This window comes from Calonectris borealis, chromosome 2 (genome assembly GCF_964195595.1).
Source record: "Calonectris borealis chromosome 2, bCalBor7.hap1.2, whole genome shotgun sequence".
Lineage (NCBI taxonomy): Eukaryota > Metazoa > Chordata > Aves > Procellariiformes > Procellariidae > Calonectris > Calonectris borealis.
In genome coordinates, this window is record NC_134313.1 from 74,037,688 (window position 1) to 74,055,167 (window position 17,480).

The 17,480-nt window shown below is 51.6% G+C and overlaps 1 protein-coding gene across 1 annotated transcript in view; it reads left to right on the top strand.

Annotated features, from left to right (window-relative positions):
* TMEM245 (transmembrane protein 245) overlaps positions 1–17,480 on the top strand; it is a 139,945-nt gene that overhangs the window by 70,934 nt on the left and 51,531 nt on the right. Inside the window, exon 13 of the mRNA XM_075142350.1 lies at positions 2,995–3,140. Within this exon, the coding sequence (XP_074998451.1) occupies positions 2,995–3,140 (146 nt within the window). The remainder of the gene's footprint in view (positions 1–2,994; positions 3,141–17,480) is intronic.

A 17,480-nucleotide genomic window follows, 5' to 3' on the forward strand; every position in this document is an offset into this window, starting at 1 on the left:
TCTGAATACAAGTTCCTATCCGAACACACAAGCACATGCATGTATATATATGCCTTTGTGTGTGTGTGTATATATGTATGCACACAGGTACACTCACATGCATGTGCACACACACACTCTACTCATACTCTGTTACAAAGATCAGAAGATAAAAACTCCATTTGGCTGATGGGCATCTACAGGCCTGCGGGGAATATGCAAATTTTTGATGCTGTTTAAAAAAAAAAAAAAAAAAGACAAGAACAAAGCTTTTGGGCAGAAAATTGAGTATGAAAGGCAGATACAAAAATATTTCCCAAGTCTATGGATCTGATGCACAAGGAATTAAGTCGTATGTTTCTTGATATATGTGGAAATGCTGAATTACCATTTTAGTATAGAATGTTTACCCATAGCTTTCTCCTTGAATTCAGTCTATCCCCCCTCAAATTAGAGTATTTAACGTTTTGGGCTACAGAAAAAATTCTAGAGCAAGAAATAGTAATCCATCAATTGTTTAACAATGGAAAGATCTTATTTTATCTCTGGGGAATTCCTCCTCCTCATAGACATCAGCAGGATGTTGAATTGTTGCTTAGGAAGCAATTTAGGTAATGTCTGAAATCTCAGATATCCTGTAAACGAGGTCTGAAAACTTTCAGACTCCAGTTGATACAGGGTAGGACATACCTTTTTGCTGCTGAATGTAATATTGAGGCTATTCTACTTGTTTGAAGAGTGCAAGCCACTTAATAATAAATTAATACATTCTGTGATTACTTCTTTCTGCATTTCTGTACCTATTGAGCTAAAGCAAATATATTAATTTCCCAAAATGCTGATAATCTAAAATTCAGTTGATTTTGTATGGTGTGGTTACATGCATCTTGTCTTAACAGGAATTGAGTTAGGTTTGTATCTTTTCCTAGCTTGTAGTTCAGTTTAATACGACTTTATTCCATTGCTGTTCATCCCCAGCTGTCACTTTGGCTTTTACAGTTCAGGTGGGTATGTGTATGTTGGTGTGCTGTTACTCCCTAAGAAAGCAAATTTCTTCTGTAAACACTGGGGAAGAACAGTTTTTCCAGTCAGTACAGGTTCTGTACGTGTTGCCACGTGAACTAATCCCCAGCTTTTATTCATAGCCTGCCTCAAGTCAGCCCTGTATGTTTCTCATACCACAGGGAATCAAGCTTTGCCTGTTTGCTGCAGTCAATTTGCTCATTCCCTGGCTGCTGTATTCTTTTCAAAAGGCAACATCTTTAGAAGTTAACTGTCCTAATAAAACAAGATCCAGTAGAGCTGTTTCTCACTTTGCTTTTTGTGTCAGAATGAGCGGATATTGTACTTAGAGCAATATGCTGCTTTCTGTGTTGAAAACTGCAGTGCAAGAAGGATCTGTAACCGGATCCCAGTGGAAGGAAGACAAAACACCATCTGGATGCCTGCTTCAGTATAGGGAGTTTTGTAGTGAAATCAGGAAATATTACAGTAACTTAGGAGAAATGGCAGGCCCTATCAAAGAGAAAATTACCATAATTGCAGCATTACAGAGGATGCTAAAATCTGATGCAGGTTTTAAGATTTACTCATTTGAAATTGTAGCAAAACATAGCTGATACTGGTACTGGCACTGGATTATTTCCCGTTAAACCAAGGCCTAATTCAGGCTTTTTATTGGTTGTTTTTTTTTTTTTTTTAAATGATCTCAAAATGAATGTTAACACTATGCTGTTCAGATGTGCTGATGTAATGACTTGTTTTAGTTGATAGATTGGTTTATCACCCAAGGCAGAAGTTACACACCTGGGAAGACGGAATACAGCCTACACCTATATATGACATTTTGGAAAAGGGTCACAGAGGTGAACAGCTGAGTGTGACTTCTGAGTTCAAGGCTGGGAGGGTGGGGGGAAGTAGTAGTAACATTTCACTGAGTAGAAAGGAATTAGGAACAGAGACAAATGGATGGCATTCTTGAGACTGGTAATGGAATACTGCACGTTGTGCTGTCTGCATTTTTTTTCCTGAGCGTGTTCAGAGAGAATACAGGAAAAGGGCATGAGTTGTCTGCAGACTGGGTAAAATGCTTGGAAGTAAGAGACTTAGGGAGGTCAGGCTGTTTGACTTATCAGAAGATTAAGATGTGGTTTATTCTAGCATTCGAGTAGGTTAGAAATAAGGAAAGCAAAAGAATTCTTTTTAATCTTGGGAAGGAAGAAGAAAGATCTAAGGCTTGCAGATGAAGCAAATATAAGCCATAGTTTACCATGGGAGCATATAGAATGGATTTTCCTTGTTTGAAGTATTCTGTTTCACCCTGGACACATTTCTGTGATGTATGCTGAGCCCACCAACAGGAAAATAAGGAGAACATAGTAGACTGCAACATACAGGAAGCTAATACAATCTGATTGTATTTTTTTGGTCTTTAAACTGAAACAATGGAACTGCCATCACTTCTGCTGAGACTCATCTTCAAGCTCACAGAAGGAGCATTCAGTCAGAATTGCCAACCTAATAAATATTACAAATTTTCTGTTTGTGAGTTTTTGTTTAATTCATATCTGATAGCTGCATAATGACTCGAGACAACTCAGATTTATGTGGCGGTTTTTTGTTTTCGTTTCTGTTTTTTTGTTGTTGTCGTTTTAAGAATAGATGTTACTATTCAACAATTCTTTGATCTGCTAAACATACTGGGAAAAAAACAAAAAAAAACCAACTGGAATGTTGATCTAGATCAACGGGTTCTATTTGTTTGATCTAGATGTGACTTTGAGAAGAGACTGAACAGGACCAAAAAATTTTATAATGTTTAGCTATAACTGTTACGTCCTTTGTGGAGCAGGGGAGAAAATTACTCTTCTGGCTCTGTTGTTTCTCTAAATCCAAGCTTGTGGAATAGTATCTTGTGCCTTTCCAATGAAGTTCAGTATCTGAAGCCTAGCTGCATACTGTAGTTCTGGAAAGTATTTATTGTCTTTTAAATTAAAACTCCAATTTATTTTGCAGGTGATTTTTCTGACCACACTGTTCTACCTATTGAGTTCCAGTGATGAGTACTACAAGCCAGTAAAGTGGGTGATAAGCTTGACGCCTTTGTCTCAGCCAGGTCCCTCCTCAAATATAGTTGGCCAATCTGTGGAGGAAGCAATAAGGTATGTTGTTGATTTCTTGCCCTTTCTGGAAAATTCTTTTTCAAGAATCTTTTTGATGTTCAACTACAAATACTTAGCAATTGCAACAGCTAATGTTTCTAAGATGAGTTGCAAATCTCAAAGATTCTCAAGAACATAGCATTGATAATTTTTCCCCCTTGATCGTTAAAAAGGCAACTTGATTGGACTTGCCTAAAAAAAATTTCAGACGGCTGGACTGTAGTGAATACTAGTATTTTATAAAATTGATACACCCATCACATCCATAACCCATCAGGAAGCAGTGTGTTTGCAGCTATGTTGGCATAAATGGCTAGTGCAGCTCAGTAGGAGCAGTTTCATACAGCAAAACAGTTGAAATGGAGCACCTGACATCTGTGCTGTACACATTTCAGAGTTATTTAGTTTGAACTATTTTTAGTCTAATCTTGGGGACTAAGTACCCATTTGCAGGTGCAGTGTATTAGATATGCTCCTGCAGTGCATTTTCCAGTTCAGTTTCATCTGAGAGAAGTCTAGTTCGTGATCTCCATGAACCAAATTACACCAAAGGGAACAACAGCGGAGTGCTCTCCTTATCCCACTTAAAACACTACTGTACTGCACCTCCAGAGTGCATCCACAGTGTTTCATGTTTAGTTACCATTCTTATGTTTCACCTCTAAACTACTGCACTAATTGAAGGAGGATTTTTTCTGTTTTTACGTATGGTTCACTGAGATTTCACAGTAAAGCAGTTTTTGGGGTGGTACAGTAATGTATTTCCTTCATCACAGATGAATGAAACTGTCAGCTTTCACCTGTTAGCATCGCTAGCTTACAACTAACATGTTGGTAACATCATAAATGGGTTTTAAATAAGGTATTTAAGTCATAGCTCACTTTTTTGAAAAAGTTGATGAACTGGGCAAAGTCAACAGACTCCATGCTAAATTCTATACAGCCATTTTCTCTTACACCACTGCTTTCTGTGTCGTCTTGAGCATACATACAAAACATGAATAGACTTTAAACCAGCGACGTATTAAAACTGCTTTCCAAACCCGTTGCCAAATGTTTGCCATTGTTCTTAGGTGTACTTTATAAGAGAGTGTTGTTATCTGTTACTGGAATTAAGCTGTTTCTGGGTACATTTTAAGAATGAGAAGGTTATATCATGCTGCTTAAGATCTTGAACAACAATGATAACTGCTGTAGTCATTTGAAATGAGGAGGCAATCCAGGTAGAAAGCAACAAATTTGAAGTTCTGCCAAAAAGTTAATAGCCCTTCTCTTGAGTGACTGCTGTTGAGTTTTCATTGATCACATTGTTAATATCTCAGTTCAAACTCTTCTGAAGAATGCGAGCAGATTTTAGAAACTGAAACTTGTCTCACTAGTTGTTCTCTTTAGCCCTCGGTAGAGGGAAACAGTATCAAAAAATAGGATATGGCTTCTCTGGGCGTGGATAGTCTGCAAGGAGGATTGTAATAAATGCAATTTTAAGTTTATAGGTCTGTGACACAGGTGACCCAAGATATTTGTCAGAGTTTAGAATGGTGGAAAGAAAGAAAATGATGTTAGAGAAGCCACAGGAAAATGAGTAGGAAAGAGCCAGCATGCATCAGTAACTACAAATACAATGAGAAAAACCCAGTGTCTGGAGAACGTGGAATGTGAAGCTGCTTGTCATACACAAGGGAATTCAGTCTGTGTGTTAGCTAAGGTAGCCTGAATCAGTCAGTCATACTTGTTTGTTTGGAGTAGCCTGTACTTGGTGCCTTATTTGGATTCTTTGGAATGCTTCTTCTGAGATGTTCAGAAGTTCCTCTCTGTTGCTCAGGTGTACCTAGGAATTTATCATAATGCTTCTAGATGAGCTTGCATTCCACTCAATACTTACTGTGATCTGCAGTATGTAAATATGAAGAGTAAAGTAACAAATGCCCATGAGTTTATGCATGCCCAATTTGTTGCCATATGAAAAACAATTGCCACTGCAAGCCATTTCTTTTGTCACAAAGTAGCAGCTATCCTTTGTTTTTGAAGATGAGTTGTTGCTAGAGGGGTAGGAACATAAAAATGGCTTATTCACCTCATCTATAAAAGGCATGCAAAATGAATGTTAATGCTTGGTGGTGGATGGGAGGAAGAGGCTCCATTTGTATTATGAATTATCAAATAATGAAACTTCTGTAGTCACATTCATTATTAGACTGTGACAGCATAACACAGAATGAATTCAGTCTCAAAATACTCATGCATTTAAGTTGACCAAAAGCATAGAAAGATCAGGTTATAAATCTTGAAAGTCACCAGCTGTGTTCCAGCTCCCATCACTCTTCAGCAGGACATAGCACATGCACAAAGCTAAAGGTGCATCTAACTAGTCCTGTCCGGAGGGCAGGGATCCTTCTGGGAAGAGATGCAGTTGCTTCTCTGTTGCTCATGGACCAAACGACATGACAATACTCTTCTTCCATGCTGTCAGTCACTTCCATTCCTCTTTTGCTTAAAATGTGTTCATGCAAAGCACTAGGGAACTTAGATACAATCCAGGAAGTCTTTTCCTTTGTGTCCTTTACGTCCTTTGCCATTTATTTGTGAGGAGAAGAGCAAGGGGAAAAGAGGAGGAGGGCAAACAGCAAATGGTTTCCATAGCTTGAGAAACCCCTTAACTTGAAGCTGTTATCCAGCAAGCACTTAATAAAGCCAAGACCTTTTCCCATTGCAGTTTCTCTCATCGGAGCTGTCTTGTGATTTTTATTGTACTGAGTATAAGTAGCTATAGATTTTATAAATATGTTTCTAACGCCGCTGGTGATGAGTTTCCAAAACCAGTGGCAGTTCTCTGTTCACATGGATTGATTTGTGAGCTGTTTGAACCAAGTGTTGAATCTGGCTCTTACTGTAACAATACCTCAGATACTAAATTTGCACTTGAATAGTGGGAGAAAAAAAGATGCAGATGTGGTGACACTGCAGGAGTTCTAAAGAAGTTGAAGGGCATCGAAGAGTTATCTGCTGCAAGCCATGGGCTGAACTGACATCCTGGACTTAGATAGGAAATCTGTTCGTCCAGGATGTGAGAGAGGCAAAATGCAAACCGCACATATAAGGTGGTGGGAAACAGCAGGGATTCGTCAAGGGTGTCATGCCAAGCCTGACCCGAGAGCTTACTTGGCTAGACTAGTGGTATAACAGCAGAGGAGAATGACAGAAGACCCCATGCCTGGGGTCCCCTCGACCGGACGGTGGCAACAACGTTCCAGGAGGGTCGAGGGTCCTCAGCGACCCTCCACCCAGGCGGCGCCCTGCAAGTGGCACAGCCCCCCGCGCTTGACAGTGGCTGCGAGGGGGCAAAGCATCCAGACACCCCGCCGGCGGGATGGGAAAGGGAGGCCGAGCCGGCCTGCACAAGGTCTCCCAGAACTCCATAAAAGAATTGCTGATAGCCAAGTGTTGCGTGGGCTCTTCTTTCCCATCCCCTGGCCCTGCCCCTGGAGCGTGGAGAGGTGCCACCTCTTCCGCACGGAGCCCCGAAGGAGAGGGGAGGGAGAGGGGAGGAGAGGGCCTGGTGTCCTTTGGGCCACTGTGCCAGCACGACGCGAGGAGGCTGTCGGAGGCCAGCGAGGGGCGTCATAGAATCATAGAATCATTGAATCATTAATGTTGGAAAAGACCTCTAAGATCATCGAGTGCAACCATCAACTCAACACCACCATGCCCACCAAACCATGTCCCTAAGCGCCTCATCTACACGTCTTATAAATACCTCCAGGGATGGTGACTCAACCCCTTCCCTGGGCAGCCTGTTCCAAGGCTTGACCACTCTTTCAGTAAAGAAATTTTTCCTAATGTCCAATCTAAACCGCCCTTGGCGCAACTTGAGGCATCACATTGGCTAGCCTCCAGTCGTCTGGGACCTCCCCTGTTAACCAGGACTGCTGGTAAATGATGGAGAGTGGCTTGGCAAGCTCCTCCGCCAGCTCCCTCAGTACCCTCGGGTGGATCCCATCCGACCCCATAGACTTGTGAGCGTCCAGGTGGCGTAGCAGGTCGTTAACTGCTTCCTCTGGGATTATGGGGGGTTTATCCTGCTCGCTGTCCCTGTCTTCCTGTTCAGGGGGCTGAATACCCTGAGGATAACTGGTCTGACTATTAAAGACTGCGGCAAAGAAGGCATTAAGTACCTCAGCCTTCTCGTCTTTGGTGGCAATGTTCCCCCCCGCATCCAATAGAGGATGGAGATTCTCCTTGGCTCTCCTTTTGTCATTAATATATTTGTAAAAACATTTTTTGTTGTCTCTTACGCCAGTGGCCAGGTTGAGTTCTAGCTGGGCTTTTGCCTTTCTAATTTCCTCTCTGCACGACCTAACGAGATCCCTGTACTCTTCTTGAGTTGCCTGCCCTGTCTTCCACAAGTGATAAACTCTCCTTTTTTTCCTGAGTCCCAGCCAGAGCTCCCCGTTCAGCCAGGCCGGTCGTCTTCCCCGCCCGTTCTTCTTAGGGCACACGGGGACAGCCTGCTCCTGCGCCTTTAAGACTTCCTTCTTGAAAAATGTCCAGCCTTCCTGGACCCCTTTGCCCTTCAGGACTGTCTCCCAAGGGACCCTCTCAGCCAGTGTCCTGAGCAGGCCAAAGTCCACCCTCCGGAAGTCCATGGTAGCGGTTTTGCTGGCCCCCCTCTTTACTTCACTCCCACCAGTCCTTCTCTGTTCGTGAACAAGAGGTCAAGCGAGGCACCTCCCCTAGTGGGCTCGCTTACCAGCTGCGTCAGGAAGTTATCTTCCACACACTCCAGGAACCTCCTCGACTGTTTCCTCTCTGCCGTGTGGTATTTCCAGCAGACGTCCGGAAAGTTGAAGTCCCCCACGAGAACAAGGGCTAGCGACTGGGAGACATCTGCCAGCCTCTTGTAGAATATTTCGTCTGCCTCCTCGTCCTGGCAAGGTGGTCTATAACAGACTCCCAGCAGGATATCTGCCTTGTTGGCCTTCCCCCTCATCCTTACCCACAAGCACTCGACCTCATCATCACTACCATTGAGCTCTAGACAGTCGAAGCACTCGCTAACATACAGGGCTACCCCACCGCCTCTCCTTTCTTGCCTGTCCCTTCTGAAGAGCTTGTAGCCATCCATTGCAGCACTCCAATCGTGAGACTCATCCCACCATGTTTCCGTGATGGCAACTAAGTCATAGCTACCCTGCTGCACAATGGCTTCCAGCTCCTCCTGTTTGCCGCCTATGCTGCATGCATTGGTGTAGATGCACTTGAGCTGGGCTGCCGATTTCTCCCCCGACACTGGCATGCCGTCCCTAGGCTCTTCTCTAGTGAGCCTGATTTTATCCCCTTCCCCCTTCGAACCTAGTTTAAAGCCCTCTTGATGAGCCCCGCCAACTCATGTGCGAGAATCCTTTTCCCCCTGTGAGACAGCTGAACTCCGTCCGTCGCCAGCAGGCCCGGTGCCGTGTAAACCTCCCCATGGTCAAAGAAGCCAAAATTCTGCCGATGGCACCAGCCCCTAAGCCACATGTTGATCCGATGAGTTTCCCTGATCCCTTCAGTATTCCTCCCTGCCACTGAAGGGATCGAGGAAAACACTGCCTGTGCTCCCGATCCTTCCACCAGTCGCCCCAGTGCCCTGAAGTCCCTTTTGATCCCTTTGGTTCTTCTCTCTGCAACCTCCTCACTGCCAGCCTGTATAACCAGTAGCGGGTAGTAATCGGAGGGCTGTACCAGACCGGGGAGCTTCCTAGCAATGTCTTTAACCCGGGCCCCAGGGAGGCAGCAGACTTCCCTGTGGGATGGGTCTGGCCGGCAAATTGGGCCCTCCGTCCCCCTCGGAAGGGAATCACCTATGACAGTTACCCTCCTTTTTTTCTTAGCGGAGGCAGTCGTAATGCGTGGGGCTGGCTGCCTCGCCTCGGGCAACCCCCTGGGTGGGCCTTCATCCGTGTCCTCGTTTGTCCGGCCCTCAAGTTCCAGAGCCCTGTATCTGTTCTGTAAGGGCAACTGGGAAGGTTGGGGTGAGGGAGGCCGGGCGGGGCTTCGCCTGGCGCCCCGAGCAGGGACCTGTATCCATTCCCCTCCATCGCCTGGGTCCCCTCCTTCTGCCTGGTGGCAAGAGGGCAGGGGATCCTCCGCTTCTTGTGGAGCCTCCATCTGCTGCCCTTGCCTCAGGGATGGTAGGGTGCGGCTCCACCAATCTATCTCCCTCTCACACTCCCTGATGCTCTTTAACCTCTCCACTTCCTCCTTCAGCTCTGCCACCAGGCTGAGCAGATCATCCACCTGGTCGCAGCGCACACAGGCGTTGTCCCTGCTGGCCTCCTGCACAAGGGACAGGCTCAGGCACTCCCTGCAGCCGGAGACCCGGACAGATGTGTGTTTGCATAGGGGCTCCGTCTGGGTCGCCACGTTTCTCCTGGCGATGGCTTTCGGCCGAGTGGATACCATGGCCAGGTCCTCTTCTGGGAGGGCGACGACCACGGGTTGAGCGAGCCTCTGGAGCCTGGAGGGGGCTGCGCCCTGCTCGCACGCCCTGCCCTGTGCCAACTGCCGCGCCACTCTCTGTTCGCCGCGCTCCGGGTCGCTCGCGCTCCCTGGGGGCTGCTCTTGTACCTGAGGGGGTTTGGCCGCCGTCCCTCCTGGCCCCGTCCACGCTGAGTCAGAGCTGCCGCTCGTCAGGAGCTCGCTCCCCCGGCTGGGGGGAGGGGGGCTGGGGCACCCTCTCGCTCCCTGCGCTTTTGCCTTCGCGGTTTTTGCCGCGGTTTTGCCGCTTCAGGAAGGGTCCCCCGGCGCGATCCTTCGCTCCGGAGCCCTTCGCCTCGGTGGCCTCGAATGAAATGGCCAAATGGTGAATGAGGGTGAGGTGAGTGATGGGCGAGGCGTGGACAGGAGCAGGGGACTACACGGTGGGAGGGCCACTGCCTTGTGCTCAGCAGGACAAATCCCACCCGCGGGGCCGCTGCCTCGTGGGGGTGTGCCTCAGGTGAGCGGTGGGGCTGCTGCTGGTGATGGTCTGAAGTAAGGGCCTGGGTGGTAGTGGGACAGGCCACCTTCCGCAAGGTTGTGGGTGTCCCTTGCCATCTGGGGAAGGCAGCAGCTCGATGGAAGCCAGGCCCGCTTCTCCCCTCTCCCTGGGGGCTCGGTGCAGAAGAGATGGCACCTCTTCACGAGGGGCGGTGGGGCGGGATGGGGAAGAAGGGCCCACGCAACCCTTGACAGTGAACAAAAGAACTGTTTATTGGTGGGAGATGTTGCAGGTGAGCCTCCGGGAAGTCCATAGAGTTGGTTTTCAGTTAACCAGGACTTTCCCCTTGCGAACCCGTGTTGGCTATGACCAGTGACTGCATTGTCTCTCAAGTGTTTTTCGGTAACTCCCAGAATGACCTCCATAATTCTACCTGGCCCTGAAGTGAGACTGATAATTTGGAAACAAGAAATTCCTGGGGTTCAGTGCCTTTATTATGATAATTTTGCTCCATTTCAAAAACTATTACCAGTTTATTGATGTTATAGGCTAAAAAAAACAATGTAAGGCACCACCACAGCACGAAGGCGGGCATGGGAACGGAAAGTTTCTAAAAAGAGCCTCCTACTCAAAGAGAGAGACCAGGACGGGTCACAGGAGTGCAGATGCAGTCGCCAAAGTGCCAAATAAGAGACGACGAAAGCATTTTTATTCTTTTGTTATTGTTTATTGTCCATTCGTGAAGGTGCGGAGGCTGGGCCGCCAGTAGGGAGCCGGCCGGGCGCTGCTGCAACGGTGTTGGCGCCGTCTCGTGCAAAGGAGCCTGGATGGCTGGGGTACTGGCAGGTCATCCCTGTGGCAGATGGACCCAGCGCCATCGATGATACCACTGTTCTTGAGGTGGATCCACCTCCATGGGCTCCGTGCCGTCGTCTGGTGGCTTAACGGCCATGGGCCCCGAGCCATGCTCGGGTGGATCGACCTCCATGGGCTCTGTGCCATCGTCTGGTGGATTAACGGCCATTGGCCCCGTGCCATACTCTGGTGGATCGATGTCCATTGGCTCCACGTCATCCTTTGGTGGGCTGTCACGCCTGGGCCTCACGCCCAGGTGCCTCCGCAGATAGACATGCCAGGGCCCCATGCTGTTGCCCTGTGTTCCCACAGGTGCGCGCTGGACGACGTCGGTAGCGTGAGCGCGGGCAATGGCTCTCATGGCGCGAGGAGGGATGTTCCTCCTCCACTGCTTCCCCCTCTTCAGGCTCCTGGGAGGTGCTTTCCTCCTTGGCGGTTGCGGGAAGCGTCTCTGTGGCGTCCCACGCCAAGGTGGACAGCCGCCCGCCTCGCTGCTCCGGCTGCTCCCCGGCAGGCAGACACGCTTGGGCTCCAGGGCGTTCCCTGGTGAGCCTACAGCCATGCGCTGCATGCCGTCGATGAGCGGAGCGATGTTGATCGCGCTCCTGGCGGCAGGAGGGGTGATGTTGTTCCTCCACCACGGCTTCCCCCTCTTCAGGCTCCTGGGAGGTGCTTTCCTCCTTGGCGGTTGCGGGAAGCGTCTCTGTGGTGTCCCACGCCAAGGTGGGCAGCCGCCCGCCTCGCTGCTCCCGCTGCTGCCTGGCAGGCAGACACGCTTGGGCTCCAGGGCGTTCCCTGGTGAGCCTACAGCCATGCGCTGCATGCCGTCGATGAGCGGAGCGATGTTGACCGCACTCCTGGCGGCAGGAGGGGTGATGTTGTTCCTCCACCACGGCTTCCCCCTCTTCAGGCTCCTGGGAGGTGCTTTCCTCCTTGGCGGTTGCGGGAAGCGTCTCTGTGGCGTCCCACGCCAAGGTGGGCAGCCACCCGCCTCGCTGCTCCCGCTGCTCCCGCTGCTCCCTGGCAGGCAGGCACGCTTGGGCTCCAGGGCGTTCCCTGGTGAGCCTACAGCCATGCGCTGCATGTCGTCGATGAGCGGAGCGATGTTGATCGCGCTCCTGGCGGCAGGAGGGGTGATGTTGTTCCTCCACCACGGCTTCCCCCTCTTCAGGCTCCTGGGAGGTGCTTTCCTCCTTGGCGGTTGCGGGAAGCGTCTCTGTGGCGTCCCACGCCAAGGTGGGCAGCCACCCGCCTCGCTGCTCCCGCTGCTCCCTGGCCGGCAGGCACGCTTTGGCTCCACGGCATTCCCTGGTGAGCCTACAGCCATGCGCTGCATGCCGTCGATGAGCGGAGCGATGTTGATCGCGCTCCTGGCGGCACGAGGGGTGATGTTCCTCCTCCTCCGCTGCCGCCGTTTCCTCCTCCTGGGAGGTGCCTTCCTCCTCCACGGTTGCGGGAAGCGGCTCTGTGGCATCCCACGCCAAGGTGGGCAGCCATGCGCCTCGCTGCTCCGGCTCCTCTTCCTTCCAAGCATGTTTGGCATCCGAGGGCCTCGGAGCTCGGCGCACTGTGGGCCAGCTGCAGGGGCCCCTGTTTTTATAGGTCCCGAGCAACAGGCAGTGAGGTGGCTGGTGACAGCAGGAGGCCACTGTGATGGCGATTGTGACTGTGGCCGATGCGTGTGGCCAAATATGGCGGGTTTGGGCGTGGGGGCCTGTGGCCTGAAAGATGCCCAAATGTGGGAGAAGGAGGAGGGTCGCGGGGGCTGAGGGCCCCTATCGTGGGGCTCGCTCCCGCCTGCCATGTTGCTTGCCCGAGAGAAAGGCTGCCCCTTGGGCACAGGGACCGCCCTCCAGCTCCCCTCATGAGCCCTGGGCTCCAGCCCCCTCCTCATCCCGTGCCTGGGGTCCCCTCGACTGGACGGTGGCAGCAACGTTCCAGGAGGGTCGGGGGTCCTCAGCGACCTCCCACCGACCCGGCGCCCTGCACGTGGCACTGCCCCCCGCGCTTGACAGTGGCTGCGGGGGGGCAAAGCATCCAGACACCCCGCCGGCGGGATGGGAAAGGGAGGCCGAGCCGGCCTGCGCAAGGTCTCCCAGCACTCCATAAAAGAATTGCTGATAGCCAAGTGTTGCGTGGGCTCTTCTTTCCCGTCCCCTGGCCCTGCCCCTGGAGCGTGGAGAGGTGCCACCTCTTCCGCACGGAGCCCCGAAGGAGAGGGGAGGGAGAGGGGAGGAGAGGGCCTGGTGTCCTTTGGGCCACTGTGCCAGCACGACGCGAGGAGGCTGTTGGAGGCCAGCGAGGGGCGTCATAGAATCATAGAATCATTGAATCATTAATGTTGGAAAAGACCTCTAAGATCATCGAGTGCAACCATCAACTCAACACCACCATGCCCACCAAACCATGTCCCTAAGCGCCTCATCTACACGTCTTATAAATACCTCCAGGGATGGTGACTCAACCCCTTCCCTGGGCAGCCTGTTCCAAGGCTTGACCACTCTTTCAGTAAAGAAATTTTTCCTAATGTCCAATCTAAACCGCCCTTGGCGCAACTTGAGGCCATTTCCTCTTGTCCTATCGCCAGTTACTTGGGAGAAGAGACCAACACCCACCTCACTACAGCCTCCTTTCAGGGAGTGGTAGAGCACGATGAGGTCTCCCCTCAGCCTCCTCTTCTCCAGGCTAAACAACCCCAGTTCCCTCAGCCGCTCCTCATAAGGCTTGTTCTCCTTCACCAGCTTCGTTGCTCTTCTCTGGACACGCTCCAGCACCTCAATGTCCTTCTTGTAGTGAGAGGCCCAAAAGTGAACACAGGATTCGAGGTGCGGCCTCACCAGTGCCGAGTACAGGGGCACGATCACCTCCCTGCTCCCGCTGGCCACACTATTTCTGATACAGGCCAGGATGCCGTTGGCCTTCTTGGCCACCTGGGCACACTGACGGCTCATGTTCAGCCGGCTGTCAGCCAGCACCCCCAGGTCCTTTTCCTCTGGGCAGCTTTCCAGCCACTCTTCCCCAAGCCTGTAGCGTTGCATGGGGTTGTTGTGGCCGAAGTGCAGGACCCGGCACTTGGCCTTGTTGAAGCTCATACAACTGGCCTCAGCCCATCGATCCAGCCTGTCCAGGTCCCTCTGCAGAGCCTTCCTACCCTCGAGCAGATCAACACTCCTGCCCAGCTTGGTGTCGTCTGTAAACTTACTGAGGGAGCACTCAACCCCCTCATCCAGATCGTTGATAAAGATACTGAACAAGACTGGCCCCAAAACTGAGCCCTGGGGAACGCCGCTCGTGACCGGCCGCCAACTGGATTTAACTCCGTTCACCACAACTCTCCGGGCTCGGCCGTCCAGCCGGTTTTTCACCCAGCGAAGAGTGCACCTGTCTAAGCCGTGAGCCGCCAGCTTCTCTAGGAGAATGCCGTGGGAGACAGTGTCAAAGGCTTTACTGAAGTGCAGGCAGACCACATCCACAGCCTTTCCCTCATCCACTAGGCGGGTCACCTGCTCATAGAAGGAGATCAGGTTGGTCAAGCAGGACCTGCCTTCCATGAACCCGTGCTGGCTGGGCCTCATCCCCTGGTTGTCCCGGACATGGCTTGTGAGCGCCCTCAGGATGAACCACTCCATGATCTTCCCCGGCACCGAGGTCAGGCTGACAGGCCTGTAGTTCCCCGGATCCTCCTTCCGGCCCTTCTTGTAGATGGGCGTCACACTGGCAAGCCTCCAGTCGTTCGGGACCTCCCCTGTTAACCAGGACTGCTGGTAAATGATGGAGAGTGGCTTGGCAAGCTCCTCCGCCAGCTCCCTCAGTACCCTCGGGTGGATCCCATCCGGCCCCATAGACTTGTGAGCGTCCAGGTGGCGTAGCAGGTCGTTAACTGCTTCCTCTGGGATTATGGGGGATTTATCCTGCTCGCCGTCCCTGTCTTCCTGTTCAGGGGGCTGAGTACCCTGAGGATAACTGGTCTGACTATTAAAGACTGCGGCAAAGAAGGCATTAAGTACCTCAGCCTTCTCCTCGTCCTCGGTGGCAATGTTCCCCCCCGCATCCAATAGACGATGGAGATTCTCCTTGGCTCTCCTTTTGTCATTAATATATTTGTAAAAACATTTTTTGTTGTCTCTTACGCCAGTGGCCAGGTTGAGTTCTAGCTGGGCTTTTGCCTTTCTAATTTCCTCTCTGCACGACCTAACGAGATCCCTGTACTCTTCTTGAGTTGCCTGCCCTGTCTTCCACAAGTGATAAACTCTCCTTTTTTTCCTGAGTCCCAGCCAGAGCTCCCCGTTCAGCCAGGCCGGTCGTCTTCCCCGCCCGTTCTTCTTATGGCACACGGGGGCAGCCTGCTCCTGCACCTTTAAGACTTCCTTCTTGAAGAATGTCCAGCCTTCCTGGACCCCTTTGCCCTTCAGGATTGTCTCCCAAGGGACCCTCTCGACCAGTGTCCTGAGCAGGCCAAAGTCCACCCTCCGGAAGTCCATGGTAGCGGTTTTGCTGGCCCCCTCCTTACTTCACCGAGTATCGAGAATTCTATCATTTCATGGTCACTGAGCCCAAGACGGCCTCTGACCACCACATCTCCCACAGTCCTTTGGGATGCTGTGCCAGCACGATGCGAGGAGCCTGTCGGAGGCCACCGAGGGAGGTCCGTGGGGCCTGAAGGTGGGGGTGGGTTGAGTCTGAGGTGCGCCCTTGCTCTGTTTGCTAGTATGAAGGACAAAGCTTCTCACTGCTTTTGTGGTCTCGTGCTTACCCGTTCCGAGCAAGAGCTCTCCCGTTTTGTTGGAAGAATCCGAGGCAGCTCCTGAACGGGAGCCTTCCAGGTAGGCAGGTTTCCAGGAAGAAGCTCTTGCCCTTCTCAGACATCTGCCAGAAGATCACTCAGAGGCACGAGAAGGATGAGGTGACATCAGGGAACCCCCAGCAGAGCTTCAGCAAGGACGAGTTGTGCCGGGACCAACATGAGCCTTGCTTTGAGGAGGTGACTGTCCTAGCGGGACAAGGGGAGAGCGGTGACTGCCATTTAGCCTGACTTTAGCAAGGCCCGTGACACAGCCTCCCACGGTATGCAGATGGGTGAGGCGTGGACAGGAGCAGGGGACTACACGGTGGGAGGACCACTGCCTTGTGCTCAGCAGGACAAATCCCACCCGCGGGGCCGCTGCCTCGTGGGGGTGTGCCTCAGGTGAGCGGTGGGGCTGCTGCTGGTGATGGTCTGAAGTAAGGGCCTGGGTGGTAGTGGGACAGGCCACCTTCCGCAAGGTTGTGGGTGTCCCTTGCCATCTGGGGAAGGCAGCAGCTCGATGGAAGCCAGGCCCGCTTCTCCCCTCTCCCTGGGGGCTCGGTGCAGAAGAGATGGCACCTCTTCACGAGGGGCGGTGGGGCGGGATGGGGAAGAAGGGCCCACGCAACCCTTGACAGTGAACAAAAGAACTGTTTATTGGTGGGAGATGTTGCAGGTGAGCCTCCGGGAAGTCCATAGAGTTGGTTTTCAGTTAACCAGGACTTTCCCCTTGCGAACCCATGTTGGCTGTGACCAGTGATTGCATTGTCTCTCAAGTGTTTTTCGGTAACTCCCAGAATGACCTCCATAATTCTACCTGGCCCTGAAGTGAGACTGATAATTTGGAAACAAGAAATTCCTGGGGTTCAGTGCCTTTATTATGATAATTTTGCTCCATTTCAAAAACTATTACCAGATTATTGATGTTATAGGCTAAAAAAACCAGAATGTAAGGCACCACCAAAGCACGAAGGCGGGCATGGGAACGGAAAGTTTCTAAAAAGAGCCTCCTACTCAAAGAGAGAGACCAGGACGGGTCACAGGAGTGCAGATGCAGTCGCCAAAGTGCCAAATAAGAGACGACGAAAGCATTTTTATTCTTTTGTTATTGTTTATTGTCCATTCGTGAAGGTGCGGAGGCTGGGCCGCCAGTAGGGAGCCGGCCGGGCGCTGCTGCAACGGTGTTGGCGCCGTCTCGTGCAAAGGAGCCTGGATGGCTGGGGTACTGGCAGGTCATCCCTGTGGCAGGTGGACCCAGCGCCATCGATGATACCACTGTTCTTGAGGTGGATCCACCTCCATGGGCTCCGTGCCGTCGTCTGGTGGCTTAACGGCCATGGGCCCCGAGCCATGCTCGGGTGGATCGACCTCCATGGGCTCTGTGCCATCGTCTGGTGGATTAACGGCCATTGGCCCCGTGCCATACTCTGGTGGATCGATGTCCATTGGCTCCACGTCATCCTTTGGTGGGCTGTCACGCCTGGGCCTCACGCCCAGGTGCCTCCGCAGATAGACATGCCAGGGCCCCATGCTGTTGCCCTGTGTTCCCACAGGTGCGCGCTGGACGACGTCGGTAGCGTGAGCGCGGGCAATGGCTCTCATGGCGCGAGGAGGGATGTTCCTCCTCCACTGCTTCCCCCTCTTCAGGCACCTGGGAGGTGCTTTCCTCCTTGGCGGTTGCAGGAAGCGTCTCTGTGGCGTCCCACGCCAAGGTGGGCAGCCGCCCGCCTCGCTGCTCCCGCTG